We start from the raw sequence: 23,237 nt of genomic DNA on the forward strand, positions 1-23,237 counted from the left end.
CACTGAGGGACAAGGGTGCAAGAAAATGGATGGATGGATGGGTGGGTGTGTACTGACGACCAGTCTATTTAGCCTTTTTTCCTAATTTACAAATCTGTAGCTACTCATTGATAATGCTCATTATGTTTATTTTTACATAGTGCCAACTCAAAATAGACCAAAAAAAATAAAATTATGAAACCCAAAAAGACATTAAATGTTACTTATCAAGGTTTGTCCAAAGAGATGTGGGAAGGAACGCTCTCCTGTAGCAGTCAGTCTTGCAGGAAGTAACCTCTGACTGAAGAGGATGCTCAGTTGTAATGTTTTCACAACCAAAGGTGAATTTCACAACTTTTTAAAGGGCCCAGTTAATCGCTTTATACAAGCCAAAACATCCACACTTGATCTTTCCAATACAATCCAAACTGGCCAAAAAAAAAATATATATATATATATATATATATATATATATATATATAAAGACCAGTATCAGGTCACAGTCATGTCTTAAAAAAGATTAATTTATAAACATAAAATATTGAAACACGGTAATACAGAATTTGATGCACAATTCATTTTTATTTCATTCTCTACAAGGCAACATTTATCAGACTCACCATGTTAAGGTTTTATAAAAAAAAGGTGCAACTGATTACTTAAGACTATTTCATGCATTAAAATTTAGGTTGAAGTTGGGAATAGTTATTGTGAAGGGAGTCGTTTCCCCTTTCGTTCTAAAATAAATTTTAAAAAATTGTTTTAAAAAAATGATCTAGGTTAAAAAGGTAAAAAAATACACATTTTAGATAAAGTACAATTAAAAGCATGGATTTTCCTTTCAATCATAATTTTTGAAGCTGGATAAGGAGCATAGATTTCTTTATGTTGAGGGGTCTGCTTGTCCTCCTTTCGCCCTTAAATATAGAGAAGAAAACTCAAGTTATTATTTTGACTCATTCTCCAAAACTAAAGCTTACATTTTATTTTCATTCTATGTACACATGGATAAAAAGGTAAATCTTGCTCTGAATAAGTGCTTTTAGATTGTTCACCCTTCTCCCTTACCTTAAGGAAATCTGGTTACCCAAAACTCTGGAGCTCTGTCAGATCCATCTTGAGGTGGGTGAAAACCTGCAACGGATCTGGCTTGCACCAGCTGGAAATCGCTTCTCTGACCTGGAACTAAGACATGGCCACAGACAGAAAGATGCTGATGAATCAGCATGACCATCAATACCAGATCATGTGCAGAAAGAGGAGTTGTCCCTTTTGGATTCTATTTCTCCAAGGAAAACCCTTTATAACAAACATCTAAAATCAGTTTAAATGGCACGTTTCATTTTTCTGAGAATTAGTTAATAACGAAGCCTTACCAATCACTTCTTTCCAATTCTGTGAACTCATTCACATGGATGTGGGCAGCTCCTTTACTGCCTGGTGACAAGAGGCAACATAAAACACAGTTCTGATATGAAAATGTGCTTTAAGGACACCGCAGCATTAACAACTAGCCTTCTTTTGTTGCATTCCCCCACACATCCCGCACCCCACTTTTACCAGTGAATTAATGCAGCCCCCATACTGCCATCTGGTGGTGGTGAAAGCTAAAGACACCTATTTTCATGTGCAGCCATTGTTCTGCAATCAGTCAATCTCGGAAATATTTAAATCCGTTTCTCCAGTGATGACCACAAAAAACTGATAATAAGGCTCTCTGCTTCGAACAGACTTGATAATTAACTCAATCTACTAAGAGCTGCCTCGGACAAAGAAAGGGATCACTAGTCACGTTGCATTCATGATGCTGCCCCTAGTGGCCAAGAAGGGTACATATCCAGCTCCTCCTACTTGCAGAATGCCTTTGCAGACAGCTGCAGTGATTTTGGTGCAGTGAGCCAAGATATGCAACACATGTATGCATGATTTCAGTGGCATTGTTTACCAAACCCAAGACATTATGCGATGTTGGTTTTTATTAGAGTTTGAACCAAGGGCAATTTAATTCCTAAAATTGTCCTCAAACTTGTTTTTGTTTTAATGTAAAAACATTAGCAGATTCAAAGGAATACATACTGGTGATACGTTCTATTAATAGCCTAAGCATGGAAAACTTGGACTCATCCTCTTTGAACCTTGATAAAAAGGTACTCTACCGTGCAAAAGATTTTAGTACATAATCTTTAAAAACAGAATTGTTTCAAAGAAGCCAGACTTTCTTGTAGGCTTTTAAATTGGTCTTAGATGGTTCTTCGGACTTTCTGGTGGTCTTATAAAGCTTTCGCTGCTTTGCTTTTCATGTTCAATCTTGATTCTACCAATCATTTAGACAAAAACAGACACTTATCAAGATACCAATATCTTGTTTTCTTTGTGTTATGACGACTCATTTGTGGTTTTGGATATCAGACATGATCAAAGGAAAATTCACTGATTTTTTATTAATGACCAATGATTGATGAATCACAAAAAAAAAAAAAAAAGGTTCCTAAACTCAACGGATGAATGTTTTTTTTTTTTCCTACTCCAACTTGGAAAAGAACCCATTTTAAAAAGGAACTTAATGCATTCTGTTGCAACTGTCCAGAAGAACCTTTAAGTATCTCTAACTGTACTTATCCTAAGGTTTTCAGACAGACAAAAATTTGACTTGGGTAATCAACCCAAACACAGCATCTGTCAGGTTTGAGATGTTTGCAGGATTTCCCCCCCATTTTTTAATGACTTTCAGACACTGTTGATCCTGACAATCGTTTTGTTCTCTACTAGTCTATGTTCATGTAATCCTAAAAGTGAATGAAGGGAGAAAAAACAAACAAAAAAAAAAAAACAGCAGCATATTCTCAACTCAAGGCATCCTTCGGTAGGACAGGAGAACTGTTGATCAAAACGACTTTTAAAAGATGGCAAGAAAGTCTGAGCTGCACTGGAACAAATTATGAATTGGTGTTTAACTTTTTTGCACAGTAATATCAATAACTGATTATATAAACAAAAAAAAATCAAAAATAAAGAACTAAATTTATGTTCAAGCTTTTGAAGTGATTATAGTCAACTACAGGAGAGGAGGCAGTACTCTGTACAAGGCTGGCTCACCCTCAAGTACCGTTCAGGTGAGTTCCTCACTCTAGTGGTGCCGCTCGCTTTGCTTCTCCACCTAGGCAGGTTGGAATAAGAGGACAGACACATGAAACAAAATACAAAACAATGACACCAACAGGTAAAGGCTAGAGAATTGTTATTCGTCGTGGTTAACACATTCTCTCAGGTGGAGCATTCTGCGAGCGAGATTATGTTTAAACGATGATGAACCTCAAGATGGCCAGATCCGTGGCATCTTTAACAGGAGAGAATAGATTCTCTGAAAGCAACAAGATCAAGTCAAATCAACGTCGAAGATCTATTCCAAGTCAGTGTGCGTCACACTTTGAGTTTAAAGTGCTCACCATTACTCAAACTTGTTCTCAGCTTTTCATTTATTTTACGGTGCACATAGTATGAGTTCATCTGCAACCAACTTCATATTTGAAACAAATGTGTACGACTAGGGAGTTTAAAGAAAATACAAACCTGTTGGAAAAGTCTTTTTTTTTTTTTTTTCCATCAAGTCAGTTAGGAATTGCAGCTGCAAAATGTGATTAGGTCATGTAAACACCTGATAAGCAGCACATATTCTTCAGAGGGATAAATACTGCTTCTTCCTGTGTCTCGAATGGCAGAAGAAAACATTTGGAGAAGGTAGATGACAATAGGTTTAAGAGAACAGTTTGAGAAATGGGAACAATTTTGGGGAATGTTTGTGTGAATTGTTAATTTCACCATCAACAACGGTGTGTGCAGGAAATGCAGCAGTGTTACTGAACAAACATTTGAAGGATAGAAGTTAAAACCCTGTTTAATCCAGACAAGGTCTCCTTTTCTGTTGGACTCTTGCAATTCACGTTTATTTGCGGTTCTCCCTAGAGGGGGAAAAAATTTTGACTTGGGGGGGAGGAGGGGGAGAAAATTCTTCTTTGGAATCAAAGAATCGAAGTTATAGATCAAATCACAACACTGAGTTTGAGGTTCTGACAATGGACTGATGCTCATCTGGGTTTTATTGAAACGGAACAAACGTAAAAGTTATAAATACAAATAACATCAGAGAACAAACTGCTATGGCTCTTAAGGTAAGCCAAACCAATTCCTACGGGGCAAGTTGAAAGAAAACATGGAAGTTATGTTATCAGTTTAAAAAAAGAAAGAAAACACAATTTATCTATCTCTAGAAATGCTAGGCGTACACTTTGGACATTACAAAACTTTTATTCTTTTTTTTCCTTTGGTGGATTCTTTTCTCCACCACTGCAAAAGAAATGAATACGAAGCTCTAACCATATGCATTTATTTACAAGCATGATCCTAAACTACTATAATAAACCACAAATTAAAAGGAGTACAAGAGGGGGAAGGGAAATGAGAGCATGGACAAGAAACTTCCTGCAAGGCCATGTGTTGTATTTAATGTCCAACCAAATTTTTGAGAATGAACGTCCGCTTTTTTGTCAGTGTTCTTTGTTGGCTTTAAAAAGACCAGGAACAAAAATTTCCAATAAAATTGTACTTATTTTTAAAGATGTGTCCCAATGTAACCGCAGGAGTAAGAAATGACCACAACGGTTACGTTCATTTCTTCAGCCAAAAGGATTTCCAGCCAATCGTCTTGAGCCAATTCTGCAGTCTGTCCATTTTTCTGAGATATATGTATATACAGATTTTTTTTTTTCATGAGGGGTGAAGAATAAGAAGAATAAAAAGTCAATCAAAAAATTGTGGCCAATCTCCTTTTTTTTTTCTTTTGTAGTTTTCCTCTTTTTTTTGTTGTTGCCAAATACCTTTAGGTGCAACTACTTCCACTGTTGCCCATAAGAATCCTGTGAAAACTCCATGGTGTCATTACTGTAACCATAGTTACCGGAATAGTCGGCCCCTTGCTGCAGGGGCTGCTGGGCGATGGGCTGGGACCCCCAGTTCTGTTGGTTGTTGGTCTGACGGCGCTTGGAGTCAGGCTGGTTAAATACGTCGGCCTTCCTCTTTCCGCCGACGTTGCCCCCGCGATTGCCTCTGGCACCGCGAGGACCACGGCCCCTCTGAGGCTGGAAGGGCGCGCCCCGTCCTCCTCGAGCGCCGCGCGGGCCACCAAGGGGTGGCCCTCTCTGGGCAAAGCCGCCCCGGCCTCGTGTTGGAGGAGCGCCACGGGCTCTTGGAGGCGGAGGCCCACCCCTGGTGGGGCGAGTACCACGGCTCCTCATGCTGTACATGTCTTCATAGCCGTAGTAAGGGTCTTCATAGCCACCACGGTAGTCATGATAGTCATAGCCATAGTAGTCATCATAGTAGTCCTCATAGCCATAGTAATCAGGGGGATAAGCATAGCCCCCTCGGCCACCACGCCCCCTTCCTCGGCCCGGTGGTGGCATGCGAGGAGGGGGGTAGTAGTAGTAGTCATCATACCTGAGGGGGACATAACTATTAGACCTGTCACACAACTGACCAATCATTAGGGCTGAAACAATTAATCATCAACTGGTTCAGTTTAATTGCTAACTGGAGGATAGACTCAAAAAAAGACCATTTGCTACAAGAAAAATACTCTCAGAGCAGAAATTAAGTCAAAATGATAAGAAAGTTTTATGTTGGGCATTAAAGATAAAAACAACAAAAAACTGCTTTGTCTGTAAATATGTTTTACTCAGAACTCAAGTGGCAGTTTTGGTTTCACCCGGTTGGCATACATGGAAGCAATGCTATTGCATTTTAGGCAATAAAATGTTTTTTTGTTTTTTTAAAAAAGGACTTGATTTATTTTAATGCATTTCTAGTATTGTATAAAATAAGTGCTTCAATGCTAAATCTGCAGAATTTGCCAGTTTTTCTATTCCATTCCATTAATCATCAGAATAATTGATTACTGAAGTAATCATTAGCTGAAGCCCTATCAATCATGTCACTGACTCACCCGCCACCCCTGGTGGTCTGACGGGCTGCTTGGCGCTCTTTTCTCTTCTTATCTGGCGGCTTCGCCAGGACGATCTCGATTTCTTCCCCTCCAAGCTCTTTACCATTCATTTCCTCCATAGCCTGAACATCATTAACAACTAATTACTAATTTAAACAGAATCAAATACACAAAAAATCTTCAAACATGAAAAGAATTTCCAACCTTTACAGCAGCATCCCTATCTTCAAAATGGACAAAAGCGTAATCCTTCAGCTTTTTCACTCGTTCTAGTTTCCCGAACTGAGAGAAGGTTTTCTCCAGAAGCTCCTCTGTCACAGATGTAGCCAGTTTTCTCACAAAGAGCACTTTCACCTGCGATTACAGTAAATACGGTAAGTTCCTGGAAAACACATGACTGGGAATGGATTTTAAATGTGAACCGCTCACTTTTGCCATGACTTCTGGGTCAGGCTCAGCAACAGGGTCGGCCCACTCCACTGTGACCGGGTTCCCCCAAACTTTGACCTTTCCACTCATTAGGCGGCGGCGCGCCTGAGCTGCAGACTTGTGATCTTCGTACTCGAGGAAACAAAAGCCCCGGTTCTTCTTCTTGTCATCTGGCTGGTGATACAAGATCACATCTTGTAGCCCCTCTGTAACATAATTCAAAAGCAGTTTTTGTTACAAACACGATAAGTTTGTGGTTTGTAACACATAATTACAAACCACAAACTTATGAGCTTTTTAAAAGACAATTGTTTCTTTGCAACTGAACAAACCTGTGACTTTGCCAAAGTCTTCTAATATACTGTCTCTTGTCTTGTTCTTTGGAATCGATCCAACAAACAGGCGATTGTTTGCAACAGATATACACACACCCAAGTACTTCCCAGGGCGGATTTCGTGGTTATCACACTGGAAACAAAAACACATTTGCAAAATCTTATCAGATTTTATCTCGTAGAATCTTATCTAGTAGAGGAGATTTTGAGTCAAAGCAGTTTTTCAAAACGTTTATAGGCCAAAACAAAAAGAAATGAAATATAAATGGTCATTACTCGTCCTAGTAGGAAAAAAAATGGCATCAGTTTAGTGACAGCTGAACGACAAAAATCACTCAGTTTGATCGCACAACAACTACTTACAAGCTTCACTGCCTTTTGCGCATCATCTTTGTTACAGTAAGTGATGAAAGCGTAACCCCTGTTCTGACCAGATAGGGGGTCCATCATTAACCTCAGGTCCCAGATGGGACCAGCAGACTCAAACAGTGGCACAAGCTCATCTTCATATAAATCCCTGGGGATCTTTCCAACAAACACCTGAATGAGAACAAAAATACACATTTACAGCTTTAATGTTGAAATGCATGATGAGGTCATTTTATAAGGCAGAGGTTAACAGTGTTGGTTTCAGATTTTGTAGTTTCTCTTTATCCGTCTGACAGAAGAGAGAAGTATTCTTAATTATAGATAATTCAAGTTTGAATTGATTAGAATTTTTCTTTCAGTAATGGCTACAATACAGATATTATTTCTTTAGACCAACTACTGACCTCAGTTCCGATCCCTGGCTGCGTGCCGGTGAACACGCTCTCAGGAGGAGGACCGCCATACTTCCTCTGCCCTGTCGTCACATCCAGAGTGTAGCCTGTCCGCTCCAACAGAGCCTAAAGGTACATACAAAAGAATAATAAAACTGTGTTTGCAGGGGAATGCGACGTCAACATTTACTCTTGGAGTTCTGCACTATAAATCCTACTTAAGTTACTAAATACCTTTATTTTTGATTCATCTGGACCTTTAGTCGACTCCTGTACCTTGCTTCCTTGTTTTTCTCGCTGCCTGTATGTCTTCATGACTCCACAAAGGAAAGCACTTTTATTCTACCAAGAAAAAAAATCCCCACAAATTAGTACAGATAGCAATAAGTAAAAAAAACGCTACTAAAGCAATACTCTGAAACTAAGCAGGCACCTGAACATGGGATAAGTCACTTTCTTTAAATTGCTGCAGGACAGTAAGAGCTCCTTCTTCATTGAACTCTCGCAGAGCATCAATAGCCCTTTCATCCAAGTCAGCATATGCCACCAACCCTGCAGAAAAGAAAAAAAAAAGACATGTTAGCTACAATGAAATGAAACACACTTGACGGTTTGTATTCTTCTTTAGTTCAGTTTTAAATGTCCACCTGTCTGGAAGATGTTATCTAGACTTTCAGCCACTTTCTGAGGAAGCCCAGCATCAAGGAGAGTTTGATAATTTTCTGTATGTGTTGTCGTCACATCCATGGGTTCCTCTTCCTCCTTTGTTGGAGCAGAGCTGCCATTCACCTCAGCAGCAGCCATTCTTCTGCAAGAAAAAAAAGACAAACGATTAAATCTTATTCTGGTCTAAACAATGTAGAATCAGAAATGCATACAAATAAAAATAAGCCAGCAGTAGAAAAAAATAATCTTAAATTCTGGTTCAGCAAAGTTATGATTTTCTTTAAAATAGAGATAATTTATTTTTATAATATAAATTCAGTTTATGGTCTTAAGAACCCAATTATCAAAAATCCATATTTTAATCTGGAATTTCTTAATTATAATAAAAAGTGTGGAATAAGCAAGTTGGAGCAACCTGTAAAGAAAACTCTTCTAATAGTTTTAATAACTGCAAGCAACGTGGTATGGCTTCCGTTTCGAGTTAAAATAGCCCGGGCTCTCACAGAAACCATCGGCACCTACAGTCCCGCCCCCTTCACATGCAAGCCAGCTACTAAGCTAAATGAACACGTTTCTTATGCAAGGTCCATCTTATGCGATAATACTAGATAACCTAGATTATACATACAAACGATCGAATAATTTATTTAGCATATTTCAGCACATTAGCATCGTTCAAGTATGTTTCCATCCTTCCTCCAAGAGCAGGACCAGTTGCTAGCCTCCTAGCTAGGTATGGAAGCTAACAGGCCTCACCGTGCCGAGAGACACCGTCCACAAGCCAAACACACAAAGGGCGCAAAAACAGGTAGTTAGCAAAACTTACGGGCAAAATTCAGGCAGTCAACCACAACGCGCTTCAGGACGTAAAATTTTTCTAATCCCTTACGGACTAAATCAGCAGAAGGACGAGTGTTTGTGTTGAACCCACGAGACAATTTTCCAGACACCAACGGTCTCGTCGTCGGCTCGCCCGAACAACGCAGCCGCTAACCAACCATCGCGAGACATTGAACGAGACCTGATGAAGGGCAATGAGTGTATGGCGGGTTCGATTTTTTATCGAAAGCGACTGTAGGCGCCCTCATGTGGCGAAGAATTGAACAGAACACCTTTAAATGCAACAGCAACCGTCAAAAGGAAAGCACTCTTCTACAAACATTGGGAAGTTTTAATGTAAACATTAAAACTTTCTTGCACTTTTTTTATACATTAAACATTTAAACTAAGACAAATATGAGCAAATTTTATCAAAATGAAAAATTTGTATTGTGATTTTCTACAAAAATCTAAAACATGGATTTATGTATTCAGCCTCCTTTACTCTTGTATCCCTTAAAAAACAAACAAAACAAAAAACACAGCAAATCACCTAATTAGTAAAATCTGTAATTTAATCTCAGTACAAATACAGTTGCTTTATGAACAACTAAACTGAACCATAGCAAACAAACAACTTCAGAAAGACGAAGGAATACAGCAGACAGGACAGATAAAGTTGTGGAAAAGCTAAAAGCTGGGTTTCATTATAAGACCATGTTCTCGGGCTGATAAAACGGCAAAGAAGGCAATACATAATCCTATTAGTTTTACTGTTAGGACAAGTAAATCTGAAGGGAAAAGTAAAATCAATGAGGAGTTGATGAAAATATGACAGAGAAGGAGGGACGAAGGTTTAACAGGAATATGGTTTTATAAAATTCCAGTTTGCAGAAAGGAAAAGAAAGGAAAGAAGAAACAGGAAGGAGGACAGAATAATATGGTTAAGGTTTGGACATACAGGGCTTAATTATTCACTTTTTAAAATACAAAAGCATAAAACTGGAAAGTGTGATTATTGTGAGAAATTTGAAACAATAGAGCGTGTTATTTTAGAGTGTTATAAATATAAAGATGAGAGAAGATGCATGTTGACAGAGTGTGAACGTATTAAAGAAAGGTTTAATTTATCAGATTTTTGGAGGAGGGATTTGGGGAGTAGACATATTCAAATAATCATTCAGTTTCTTAAAAAAAACAAAGATATTTCATAGAATCTGAATAGAGTAAGATGGTTGTGAATGTGAAAAGAATAATGAAGAGAGGTATATTAGCTATATAAAAGTAAAGTTATACAAGTAGGTGTGTGTGTGAGTGTATGTTTAGTCAGAAATATTATAGGGATTAGGTATGAAGTATATAGATCATCACGAACCACACTCCATATCAGTAAGTGGCGGTAATGCTACTGAAAGTTTGTTGCCAACCGCCAATAAAAACCAAGAAGAAGAAGACGACGACCATGTTCTCTGTAATGAAGTGGGGGTTCACCAGCTGCTCGAGTTGAAAAACATGCATGTTAGGTTAATTGGTCTCTCTAAATGGCTCTTAGTGGTGATTGTATGTGTGCTCTGTAGTTCATCCTGCATCTCTGATAGGCTGGCCACAGGGTACCCAGCCTCTCACCAATGACTGATGGAAATGTGCACCAGAGCTTTGATAAGTGGGAATAGACAATGGATGCAGCTCAGCTCTGTTCTATACACACCAGACAAGCTGGAGTTTCCCCCCCCCCCCAATACTAAGAACACTAAATAAGCTGACAACTGGACAATTCAGGAAGATGAATCACTTTATTGTTTCAGCCCTTAGAATGAGGTCAGTATAACAACTCAGGATCACAAGATCTGCCTTGACCAGCAGAGGAAACAAATGAAATTCAACGAGTGGTTGGACTCGGGTAATAAATCAAGAGTAGGATTCGCTGCCTCAGTCGTCGTGCGACAGTTTTCTGATTTTGCCCTTATGGCGGTCGATCTCTCTTTGTAGGCGCTCAATCTCCTTTTTATGATGTTCAATCTCCTCTCCGTGGTGCTTCCTCAGAGCCTCCATCTGCTCCCTCTCCCTCTGCCTGCAAGTAAACAAAATTCAGAGGGGTCAAAAGGCTCACCTGGCACAGTTACCGCAAGGATAACCAGTGGCTCACCTGAAGTACCGCTCCTCTTCTGCCGCTTCCCGCTTTCCGAACCCGCCTCCTGCCGTCCTCACAGATCCTCCTCCTCCGCCGCCTTTTCCTGCTCCTTTGCCCAGCTCACCAAGCTGATGGACACAAAAAGCATTCAGTTGAATCATTTGTTAATGATTTGAGTCTCGCAATGCATAGGGGCTTCATTCTATTACAAAAAAAAATGTCCCTCTCAGATGAGTAGTTGATATTACCTTTCAAAGAACAAATCTTATATGTAGTGCAGTTTTTAAACTTTGACACTGTGTTACGGATAACTTTTTTAAAACTCAAGTATTCTCTATTAAAGGGACATTATTATGTATTTTCTAGGGGCATAGTGCCATTTTATAAGCAGCTATGTTACCTTCATTTGTTATAAAAACACTGTATACATGAAATATGACTTAAGAAATTTGACTTTGTAGCTAAACGCCCTGAAATTTGGTTTCTGTCTCTTCAAAAACTCCTGCTTTTTCTGAAACTTCGCCTTCAGGAAGTCAGCGCAACATTGGTTTTCTGTTAATCCTTTAACAATGTTTTTATCAGCGTTGCACTGAGAAGAAGTTTGTACAATGAGCTCAGCAGATGCCCAATTCTTCCAGGTGTTTGCTAATCGCTCTTCTGAAGGAGCTGAATGGGGAAATTATGGAGAAGGGGAGCTTGGAAACTGCAGCTTGAAGGAGGAGCTCTGTCTCGAAAGCGGAGCTACATCCACCCAGGCGTTTTGCACAGCTGAATGGTGGTGCCACAGGAGATTAAAAGGATTTCTAAAATATACATTAAACCAGTGTTTCTCAACGCTGGTCCTCACCGCCCCCCTGCTCTGCATGTTTTAGATGCGCCTCTATTCCAGAACAGCTGATTCAAATGATTGCATGACCATCAAGTACTGCAGAAGCCTGTTAATCACCCAGCGATACAATTCAGGTGTGTGGCAGAAAGGAAATACCTAAAACAAGCAGGACAGGGGGGGCGGTGAGGACCAGGGTTGAGAAACACTGCATTAAATAATCAAAGCAACACTCTACATATGTTTTTGATTAGGGAACAACATTATAACGCAATGTAAATCTCAAAAAGGAGGATTTTTATGCAATACTGCCCCTTTAAAAGTTAGATTAAGACTTAGTTCTGTATTTTTCTAGTGGATTTTTAAACTGTCTTTAGGTCAGGGGTGCCCAAAGTCGGTCCTCGAGGGCCAGCATCCTGCATGTTTTAGTTCTCTCCCTGGTTTAATGCAGCTGGATCAAAATGATGGCTCATTTGAAAGCCTAAAGAGCACATTGACTTGCTGAGGAGGTTGTTACTACCACCAGGGAGAAAACTAAAACATGCAGGCTGCCGGCCCTCGAGGACCAACTTTGGGCACCCCTGCTTTAGGTATTTTGTGACTCTTATCCAACTTTACATCAAAACATTGATGAAAAAAAAAGAAATTCTCCTCTCTGGTTTAAAAAGAAAAGCTGACCTTCTTTCTCTATTATTAACCAAAAGAAACCTGAAAAAAAAAAAAAACAGATTATGGTGAAGAATAGCTCCCACCTGCAGCTGCTTCTTGTGAACTGTGAACACAAAAGCGTAACTCACTGACCCAGTTTTTGCTCAACTGCTTCAAGTCCTCAGTTGGCTTGAATTGGTGAGAGCGTTTACAAATACCACCTTCCCATACCTTGTGCATATGAGATTTAATAAATCAAATTTATAGTTTAATGATTACTGATTATGTAGGGACGGACAGGATTGATTCATTTGGATTCTGATTAATTGAACCCATTTGTTTCTGTGCAGTGCCTTGAAATAACATTTATTGTAATTTGGTGTAAAACTTAAGTAAAAAGAATCCAAATACTTAGGCAAACAAAATGTAGCATGAACAAGAATAAAGTCTGCATCTATAAATTGTTTTAGTAGATCTTATTGTTAAATCTATAATCCCAGACACCAATTAATATTTCTTGTTAAACTAACCAGATCAATCTTTTTTTTTTTTTTTTGTGGTCATTTTGCATTTCCGTGCACTATTTGAATTGACAACAGCGGACAAAGCATTAAAGGTCTTTCAGACTGAGTGCAACATATGCTGGCCTCTCCTGAGGGCCGAAATCATGAAGGTCAAGGAGACAGGTGGACTTTTCACAACCTTTAGCTTGTCACGTCTGCAGACAGGAGGAGCGCTGCTATTTTATATGCAGTGTGCATGCATACAGAACCGTTCTGCACAGTCAGATGTGCTCCAGTCATGGCTTTTCTGTCTTGGTGGATTACCTCCTATGTTTGCTGCACACGTGTTCAAAGTGTGACTTATTTGGTCAAAGTCCAACTTGATTCTTAAGCACTTCCCTCTCTCCCCCAATCTTAAGATTCATGTCTGAGTAAACGCAACAGCGTGCATTTTATTTCCCTTCCCACATACTCGGATCAATAACCATATTTACTGGATCAAAGCAAAAGTCATCACATATAAAGCGCGTCTGTATTCGGGTAGTTACGGTAACGCCTCGACATGAAAACTCACCACTCTTGTGTCTAAATCCGCAGTCCAGCATGATGCAACACAGGAAATCCATTTTCCCTTTGATCATTTATTTTTCCTTCAAATGCATCATTTTAAATACACCTGACTGCAGAAGATTTGAACATGCAATACTGCCCAGTATTAAATCAGACTGTGTACATTTGCGGGGGGCAGGGGGAGGGGGTGCTGAAATGTCTGTCAGAGATGGGGAGGCCAAACCAAAGCCGTGCACGCAGCCTTTACTTTTGTTAGTTTTACTATATTTAGTTGTAATACGCAAACAGACTTGTGTCGATTGTTGACCAAAGTGGGTGTTTAAACACAGTGTGAGAAAACTTGATTGTACTTTCTCTACGAAAGGTGCAACGATCGATTGCTGGGCAAACAGGACTGGAGTAATGGATACAAGAACGTTAATCTTAAAGAATAATAAGCAATTTCATTTTATGTTTTTATGCAAAAGTAATTTGTTTTAACGCACTGGCTAAAAAGTGAAATCCATGTTAAAAAGAAGAAGAAGAAGAAAAAAAAAAGAAGCTACTTTAAACACCCATAACGTAACTAATATAAGAAGTACAGTGTAAAGTAAGTGTCAAAGCAGGAAACTGACTTTGTTGTGTGCGAGTGACAGATAAACTAGGAGAGCTAATGCTAACCTCATGGAACAAGTCCCCCAACCATTTACCTGGTCAGATGACATCCTGATCTGGGTGGCGATGCACCTCTGCAGGCTTCCCCTCAGAAACAGTCGCGCCATTACCTGTCGGACACAACTAAATTCCGCCTCGAAAGACGCGAAACCTGGGCCACCTTCTAACCCAACAACAACAACTTCGGGTGAGAAAAGCGGAAATTTGAAGTAAACGTCTCCAAACTGGGCGTGGAGAAACTCCAGCTGAGAGAGGAGCGTGTGCTCAGCGCTGCCACCGCATAGCGAGGGGGAGAACTACAGTGGAGGAATTCATGTTGAAAATGTTGCAAAGATTTGTGTATTGGAGAGCAGTTGCACACATTTAAATGTGCTTACTTGTGCTTTAATGAAAAGAATAAAAATAAACAACGCTGCTTTGTTGATGGATGTATGATGTTAACGAATTTGGCCAAAAACAATCAGGTTTTTTCCAAACTCAAGTTATTTTTCGCTTCACATCCAACTTTCATTATATTGCATATAATGAACAGCATGATAACATAGCGCCTTGCAGGAAAATGTGACCATAACAACATGGACCATCAAGAAAATAAATACCGCAGAAAAAAATAATTATGCCCCTTGAACTTTTCATAAATGTAATTGTATTTCATTGGGTTTATTGCGGACTGCATGGTGGTATAGTTGGTAGTTACCTGTTGTTTTGTTAAACAAGAAGGTCATGGGGTCAAATCCCGACCTGCAAGGAGTTTGCATGCTGTCCCCATGCATGCGCACTGCGTCTTCCTCACACAGTCCAAAAAACAGAACTGTTAGGCTAATTGGTCTCTGTAAATTATTCTAACATCTAAGTGTGTGTATGCATGGTTGTTTGTTCTGTGTGTCTCTGTGTTGCCCTGCCATTGGCTGAACAACCTGTTTTGCAGCTTTTAAAGTTGTTTCTAGTTGTGGCACATTCTTTTTGATTGAACAACGCTCAGAGAGAAAACTCGTGATATTGTTTTATTAAAGAACCCTACTTTAATTCTACAGTGCAAATGCGCTGCACTGTAAAGATTTTTTTGTTGTTGCAAAACCTTTAAAAAAATCATTCATGCCTTTCCTTCTGCTTCAAAAACATGTACCATTTTGCAGTGGGCTGTCTCCTAAAGTCCAAACATCATTTAACCAAATGTATGGATTTAATGTGGCAAAATGTAAAACTAGCCACTGACTGTCAATTTTTTAGATAGCTAAAGTCTACCTTCCTCTGTAAAGGAGCAGGGAAGATGGACGATACTGAATACTGGAGGAAAACCTGATAGAACCTTTGAGAAAGACAGCAGTAAAGATACAACCAGAACTACAATGGAATAGTTTAGATAATTTCCAAAGTCTTAGAATGGCTTAGTCAAAGTCAAGGTCTAAATACAATGGATTAAACATGTAAGGCCTTAAAGAAAATTGCTGTCATGCATACAGCAGAAGACATTAAAAAAGTGGGAACATGTAAAAAAAAAAAACACACAACCTAGAAGTATGAATACTTTAGCAAGGCACTATTCTTTCCTGATGGACACAATTTCTGGATGTTTTCATAATTGTACATTCCTTCTTAGTTTGCACAGAGATTTAATTTGAAAATAATATTTACATCTAAGGCAAAACAAAGAAGTTCTTGCCACTTCTTTCTTTTGTCCAAGCAATAGCTCAGCTTCCGGACCACTGTGAAGGTGATTAAGCCTTTCCTATTCACACGGTACGAATTACTTCAAATCTAACGCAGATAAGTGGAAAAACAACCTTCTGTTTCTTTTCACAGATTTGTACCTCTGTCTGATGTCATTTCACTGACGTTTGAAGCAATACAAATTATATACGGAGGGTGCTCGTCTCTCAAGTGCTGGATGAGACACTCTCAGCACCACAAAGGCTGGCTTCGCACTGCGAGGATAGGAGGTGGGTGTTCAGTACAGATGAGTCATGTTGGAGTTCCATTGATGAAGAGCACCCCAAAGCCCGACAGAGCTCGGCCCGGCACAGAGCCGCATGAGCTCACCATCACCGACGAGCCCGTTTCATGGTCTGAATCCACGGGGGGTGAAGGTCGACGAGCCAGTGCTGGCGTGGGGTTTTGTGCCGATGACGTGCTGCATTGTGTCGATCCATTGAGCCCAGAGATGACCCTGATGATGTGGAAGCGCTTTGCTGCCCCACCATTTTGTTTTGTGCAGCATCCTTGGTCTGTAAATAAAGAAAAGAGGAACACAAAAGACAGAAAGGTTGGAGGCCTGCTCGGGTCTTAGAAAAGGAGCGAGCAGCGGAAGAAATGCTTGTGCTGCCAGCTTCTTTTCCGACGTTTATTTCTGATTATTGAGTGACATCTTTTTTCTCAGATGTGACAGGAAGCAGCCCAAATGAGGCAGTAGCAGCTCTGCAACAATTGGTGGCAGTGTGCACTTGTGCAAGCAAAGAGCGTCAACTGTGAAACGTGCAGAAAGTAAACTAAAACACTGGCTGTATGTCTATATGTTTAGTCATGCTTTATAAACCCTGCAGCCAATATGTAGTTTTGCATTGTCACACATCATGCACGTCCAGGTTTGCCGTTTTAACTTGTGCAGTCATGATGAAAACATCGAGTTCTTATTGCAGAAATCAAATTAAACAATATTGTCCTTCTCTGCCACTTATCACAGAGACGGTTCTCATTTTTGTTACAAAAGCAGATAGATTTTTTTTTTCTTCACGTTTGCAGAACATTATGTGCAGAGTGAGAGACCAAACATGAAGATGTGATGTCTACATATGGAACAAAATGCCAGATGCATTTGATAAATGCATGAAAATGAAAGAAATATTTCAATTTCCACACATTTTACACGGGATGCAACACAAAAATGACAGTAAATTTTTGCATAATTTACCTAATGCATATTGCATTAGGTAAATTGCATATTGTATGTGGGTGCAATAGTTTTAAATGTGTTAGAATCTCTGTTGTATATCTACTAAATAAAGTTTTTTTTTTCCTGCAGCCTTTTTCCATGTTTCTTTGCTCTTCTTTTCTATCCATGACCATATATGGCCTTCCGGTCCACCGGATGCACAGCAGCCAGTTACCTACATGCTGTCTGAGCTGCGCGCCTCAGTGGCTCAAGAGTTGCTAGAGGAAATTGTATGCTGCCAGCAGCGCTAACCTGAGCAAAGACAGAGTAAGGTCATACAGATGAAATAGAGGGGCACAATGCAAAGGTCCTGTTTCATAATTCCTGCCTGCGAGGATGATCATTTAAATCATTTAAAAAGCTTGTTTCTAGCATTTTTAATTTCATTTGCATGATTCCATCAGCAGAGCTTTTTGTTGCTGCAGGCTTTATAAATTCACATGTTTGTCGTGGATAAAGCTCTGCTTTCCTTTGCCAGAGCATCAATAATTTCAAAGAACATCTCAGCAGTCCTACCTGCAGGATAAAAGCAGGTCGATGCATTTTGCTCTGTTCAGGATTTTAACACAGAAAGAGATAATTAGATTGTGCTGGTGTGGAGATCTTGGAATGCATTGTTCCTTAAAATGCATAATTGTAATAATCCATCAAAATCACGCTCTTCACACATGAAAATGTGGCCATTTAAAGCATTAGGATCGACTCAATTAAACATTTTCCACGTTTTAAATGGAATATTATTTAGCCAGCCTGTTTCCTAAAACTATCAGTAGCCACAGCTGCATGTTTCCTCTGATGATGCGAGACGTACATTCGAGGGATTTAATCCAGCAAACGTAATTGCACTGAGCTGAATAATTCAGTAAGCATTTAAATCTGGAGAACAAACCCTGCTCAGTTCTCAACTTGCTTTGCTTCATGTGCGTTCGCCTTTGTCTTTCTCAGGGTCTGCTGGAGATGAAATACATTGGTGTTAATAGCTCTCATGAGCTGCCTGTTTGCTGCCTCTGTTGCTATGGCAACTACCAGGACCGATAAAGGAGGAGAGGAGGGGGGGTCCAGGTCCTTTGTGTTCTCTGCATACAAGGTCCTTTCGATGGAGTTGCAGCTCAGATGTTGCGTGCTGAACCTGCTGGCTGTCTGAGAACATTACAAGTTTTCTCCTTCGCTTCGGTGCATTTTCTCGAATCCTCCATGACAGTTACAAAACATTTCTCAAAACAGTTCGTTCAATCCGCAAAACGCCACGGACCACCTGCAGAAGCCAGTCTCTTTCTCAGAATCCTTAGTTCATCCCTCAAAAGTACAAATCTGCGTCAATGAACATGTCAGCGCCACAGAATGACAAGTCCTTCTTTCTTTGTGTAGGGAAAAGACAGTCAAATTGATTAGTCATGTCGTCATCTGGAGGGATGTTCTCATGTAAACTACGGCTAAAGTTTTGATGACAAGTTTTACATACAGATACAGAAAGGGAAAGACGGCACTGCAGCACAAAATGGGAACATAAGACAACTTCCTTGTAGCGCTGTAGGAATTACAGTCCAGTCGTTCTGTTCCTCCTGGCATCAACATTTTGACCAACATGACATAAGCAATTGGAAACGTAGGAAACAGCAGAGGATTTCACATCATCACTTGCGTGGACGTGCCAAATCCGATGCAACATTTTCACAAAAAGCGAAAAAACTTTTTGATATGCACGTGACACAATGATTTGAAGATTGAACAAGTGGCTTTATTAAACCTCTGAGAGACGGACAAAGCAACTGAGAAAACTGTAAAAAGGAGAATTTTGCAACAAAAAAAAAGGAAATGTAAAGGCTTTTTACTTTTTTAATCGGATTCTAATCAAAATAGATTGTTCTGCAGGTTGTCGTAATCATTTTAAAAAGTTACATTCATTCAACTTCTAACTGCTTTTACAAATGCATTTTTTAAAGGAATTATTCATACTGGGAATACGAAAATAATATTCTGTGTTTCTTATTATTCTTTCCTGAAAATGCCTCCTAAATTGAACATTTTCTCTGAGGTGAATCTAACCCTTTACAGTTATTCTCAGCTTTATGTAAACTGTGTTTCTTATGTTTGTTGTGAATAACTTTGTACTTTGCTTTTGCAGAATGCTGTGAACATATTAAAATTGCAAAGAGCAAATGCAGTAAAAGTAAGCAGCAACATCCTCAAAATGATTCTGTTACTTCACTTATTGTAACAGTAGATTGTAAATAGTGTGTATTGCTGTGTTGAGCATCTTCAGTTACTTTCGACAGGATCTCACTTTTTTTGCATTAAAACACTTCCATAGAGAATTGTTATAATAAAAAAATCATGACAAAAGAATTTGACTATGCTGCTCATAAATAAGGTCTCGTCTCAGGACTCTTCATTTAGATGACAGAAACTTTCATATGAAAACTTGCTTTGGAGGATTGAACTATTTTGATTAAATGACCTGCTTTGGCAGCTTAGTTTTGCAAGTTGCACTAATTGTTTAGAGAAATGCACCAGCTCTTGTGCAAATGTTAATAGTGACGTGAGAAATATACCCAGGCAGCTGAGGAAAGCTATAATCTCACCCTCTGATGGAGAGTATTATTCTCTGTGTTAAAGCAGTCATTTAAGGGTCAAACAAATCGGAGCTTCTGTAATCAGATGGTAAGCCGACAAAAGGCCCAGAAAACGTATGCATGCATATATCTAAATAAAGGAATAACTCAGATCACTTCCTCTGAAAACAAAACCCTTGTGGGTGCAAGTATCAAACATCATGTAAATTATATATTCGTTTTTCTTCCAGAATGATTTTGCTTTATTTCCAACTTTCATGGCCTAACTATGGGCTGTTCAGGTGATTTCTATGGTGCAAAATATCACTTTAAATTGCCTTCCTTTTAATACTGAAGATAGTCATTTGATTCCATAAGTGCAGTCAGCCCACGGGGTTAGCGTACCATGGAAACAAAGTAACGCACCCCAGGATTCCAGCTCTCAAGAGCATGTCGGCATTTCGGTGTGACGCACAAGCACAGCTGTAATCCACCACAGCTGACTTCTTGCCTTTCAGAGAAAGACCCACATAAGAAGGAGGTCCATTTCTAAATGCACACCGGCGCTTTAGTTCTTCTAATCACTAGGGAAAGTGCAAGGAAATCAAAAGATGTGTGGGCAAAAGAGAATATGCCGGTGTGTATGCATTACTTTGTAAGGTCAGCAAGAGACCTCTTATTTTCCTCTGCAAGTATTCTCTCACAAGATTATGTGATTGCCTCAACGACAAAAAGTTCCTGCATCAGAAATGGACCAACAGAAGCTTAGGCATTATAAAGTCTTGTTTTTTTATTTTTTATTTGTTACACTTTGACAGTTGAGCTTCATCTAAAACTTGCTGAGCCGGAGATGATAATTCTCAAGTTCATGCTGCCTCGTTCTCCGATTATGCACAGTTTTGAAAAAAAGAAAGAAAAATGAACCAGCAGCTTAGATATTGCCAGAAATTTTTAGTAAGGAGCTAACATTTTATTATTTTTTTTATTGAGTGATGAATGCATCTTTTAAGACAGTTTCACAAATGCGCATTAGAAAACTGATGTTACTCTTATTGAAACAGTGTGTTTGGTCAGGTGAAATCTTCACCCACAGTAAGTTTGCTTGACCTTCACACAGCAGTCAGAATGCAGCAAAATATAAAAAACTGAAACAGCTGAATGTCATCGTTGATTTTGAGACATTTTGATTATTTTCACGAAAGCAATGAAAGTAAAAAATTCAAATCTCCAGAGGTTTCACAGCATCCAACTTGTTTGCAATCTCACTCTTCCCATTCTGATAGACAGAAGATGTGGTTTGAACTTCCTCTTTACTCTCACTCTGGATTCACATCACGTCTTTTCAACTTATTAGGGATTTGTAGCTACAGTTAAAGTGTTGTTTGAGTTGCTGTGACATTAACCATTTGCTCCCAGTTGTAAACCACCTTGTTGCTATTGGTTATGCATCTTAAAAAAAAACCCGCCCAAAAGTAAAAAATAAATCATCAAACATCCAAAAGAAGAGAAAATATTCATCCAAAAAACAAACAAAATCCCTGACAAATAGTTCAACATTTTTACTTGTAGGACAGGGTATGTCACTGGGTGGATATGAAGTGAATGAGGAGCAGGTGGTACTTTCCCCTGCATATACATGCATGTGGCACAGCAGGTTGCCAGGTTGCAGCGATGCTAACTGACAGGCTAATCCATTTGCATGTTCAGCCGAAATGTTACTTTTATAATTATTATGCCTTTCTACTACATTAAACTTAAAGTCACCTCTTTACATCATGCTAACAACATAGTAAGACATCCTTGGCTTTCTGCTTACTTTTTTCTACAATGTCTGGTTTGCAGATAAGATGCACTTTCTTTTCTTTTCTTTTTTTTGCGTGCATTGGTTTTGTTGTTCTAATCATAGCGATTAATATTGTTTTCCCCCCCAGCCTGATGTTTTTCAGGATCTAATGTTGCATTGCTAAAATACCCGATTAAGAAGCGGCTTCAGTCTTGTTGCTTTCCACCAAGGTGCTAATTAAAACTGGAATTCATGTTGTTTGGGTGTTGAATTGGGAATTGCGTGCATCTGTTTCAGTAATGAGGCTTGGGGATGTCATCAGCTTTGGGATTCAGATTTTGATGTAAACAAACACGCATACAGAGGCTGTATGAATTTGCTTATAATTACTCTGACTGCAATTGAATTAAGGCTGGGACTGAAATAAGCAAAATAGCTTGAAATGTGCAAATTTCTTCTATATTTACTGACAGTAATTTCCACATTTATTGCAGATCTGGAAAATCCCAAACTTATAATTTGAATTCTCAGGACTTTTGGTATTTAAAGTTTGGTTTATAGTCTTTTTCTTGAGTTTTAGATTGACTAAATTATCTTGTGATCTACTGACTTTAGCTTCTTTGCTTCCTAGTTTCAGAAATGACTCTTTACTATGGTTTGCCACATGCATGTTCTTCTGATTTATGAGGACGAGAACACTTCAGGGCTGCAGACATAAATTCAAATGCGACCACCATCCATTTCCCCCCCCCTCTGCTTTTTAATACCTCTTTGTATTTTCAGCCACTCTGCTGGCTGACTGTGACAGTCTGCACCTCATGACACCAAAGAAATAAAAACGAGAGGTGACAAAGCAGAAAAGCTGTAGAATTCTCTCCATCACTAGGTCGCTGATTGTCATCATCATTAGCAGCCTGTGCAGAGTTTCGCATTGACAACTTGTGGTGGGGAAATAAATTAGCACAAAATGTTCAAACAGTCTCCAAAGTTATGCAAACGAAGTCAGAGGAAAATGGTGTGTGTCATGTGATGATGTGGTAGCTGTGAAAATAAAGCGTACGAGGTGAAGCACCATTTGTAATCAGACTGATCTGCTCTCTGACTGACCTCATAAAAATGAGCAGAGCTGCTAAAAGTCATCATGTAAATCTCCTTTCTGCTTATGCCTCGCAGCAACATTGTGGCTGAATAAAAAAACCACAAAAAGCACAAGAAGTGATTAAAGAGAGCAACGAGAGCGGGTTCAGACAATATTGAAGATGAAGCAGGCAAATCTAAGTTTGAGCCAACTCCTAATTTTAGAAACGATTCTGGCCCCTGTTAATTCTTTTTTCTTTTTTCCTCATTACTCAACATCACAAGTTGTTTCTCTCTCGGTAATGATGTGCCGCCTTTCGAAGGATGGAAATAGAACAGAAGAGAATTACACTTTCATCATCTTAAATGATTGCTGTTTTATGCACCTGAAAATAACGGCTATATTTAGGGAGCGTCATGTTCGCCTCGAGCTTTAATGCTGCTGGAGTTCAACGTCTTACAGGGGCATTTTTTTTCTTCGTGTTACTTGAGCATGAAGTTGTGCTTTTCGAGATTAGTTCTTGTGTTTTTTGTCTATGTGGATATCACATTGCATGGGTTATCTCTAGGTAATCTG

General features: G+C 39.2%; 2 protein-coding genes across 3 annotated transcripts; both read right to left on the bottom strand.

The window, feature by feature from the left end:
• Positions 1-541: 541 nt before the first annotated feature.
• LOC103472671 (heterogeneous nuclear ribonucleoprotein R) lies at positions 542-9,178 on the bottom strand. Of its 2 annotated transcripts, XM_017307609.2 has the most exons (15): positions 8,995-9,178; positions 8,150-8,310; positions 7,936-8,054; positions 7,737-7,844; positions 7,515-7,628; positions 7,105-7,281; positions 6,739-6,874; positions 6,407-6,612; positions 6,182-6,331; positions 5,978-6,099; positions 4,934-5,472; positions 3,076-3,136; positions 1,356-1,416; positions 1,048-1,164; positions 542-896 (listed from the first exon to the last, which is right to left on the bottom strand). In XM_017307609.2, the coding sequence occupies exons 2-12, from the start codon at positions 8,304-8,306 to the stop codon at positions 3,102-3,104; spliced, it is 1,863 nt and encodes a 620-aa protein (XP_017163098.1). In that variant the 5' UTR covers positions 8,307-8,310; positions 8,995-9,178; the 3' UTR covers positions 542-896; positions 1,048-1,164; positions 1,356-1,416; positions 3,076-3,101. The 2 variants fall into 2 exon arrangements, with proteins under 2 accessions (XP_017163098.1, XP_008420683.1); XM_008422461.3 differs by lacking the exons at positions 542-896; positions 1,048-1,164; positions 1,356-1,416; positions 3,076-3,136 and having other exon boundaries at positions 4,059-5,472; positions 8,995-9,177.
• A 1,583-nt stretch (positions 9,179-10,761) lies between these two features.
• Positions 10,762-14,542, bottom strand: atp5if1 (ATP synthase inhibitory factor subunit 1). Its single transcript, XM_008422460.2, has 3 exons — positions 14,355-14,542; positions 11,134-11,246; positions 10,762-11,058 (listed from the first exon to the last, which is right to left on the bottom strand). The coding sequence occupies exons 1-3, from the start codon at positions 14,424-14,426 to the stop codon at positions 10,917-10,919; spliced, it is 327 nt and encodes a 108-aa protein (XP_008420682.1). The 5' UTR covers positions 14,427-14,542; the 3' UTR covers positions 10,762-10,916.
• Between the last annotated feature and the right edge of the window lie 8,695 nt (positions 14,543-23,237).

Source organism: Poecilia reticulata, chromosome 11 (assembly GCF_904066995.2).
Source record: "Poecilia reticulata chromosome 11, P_reticulata-male-v2, whole genome shotgun sequence".
Lineage (NCBI taxonomy): Eukaryota > Metazoa > Chordata > Actinopteri > Cyprinodontiformes > Poeciliidae > Poecilia > Poecilia reticulata.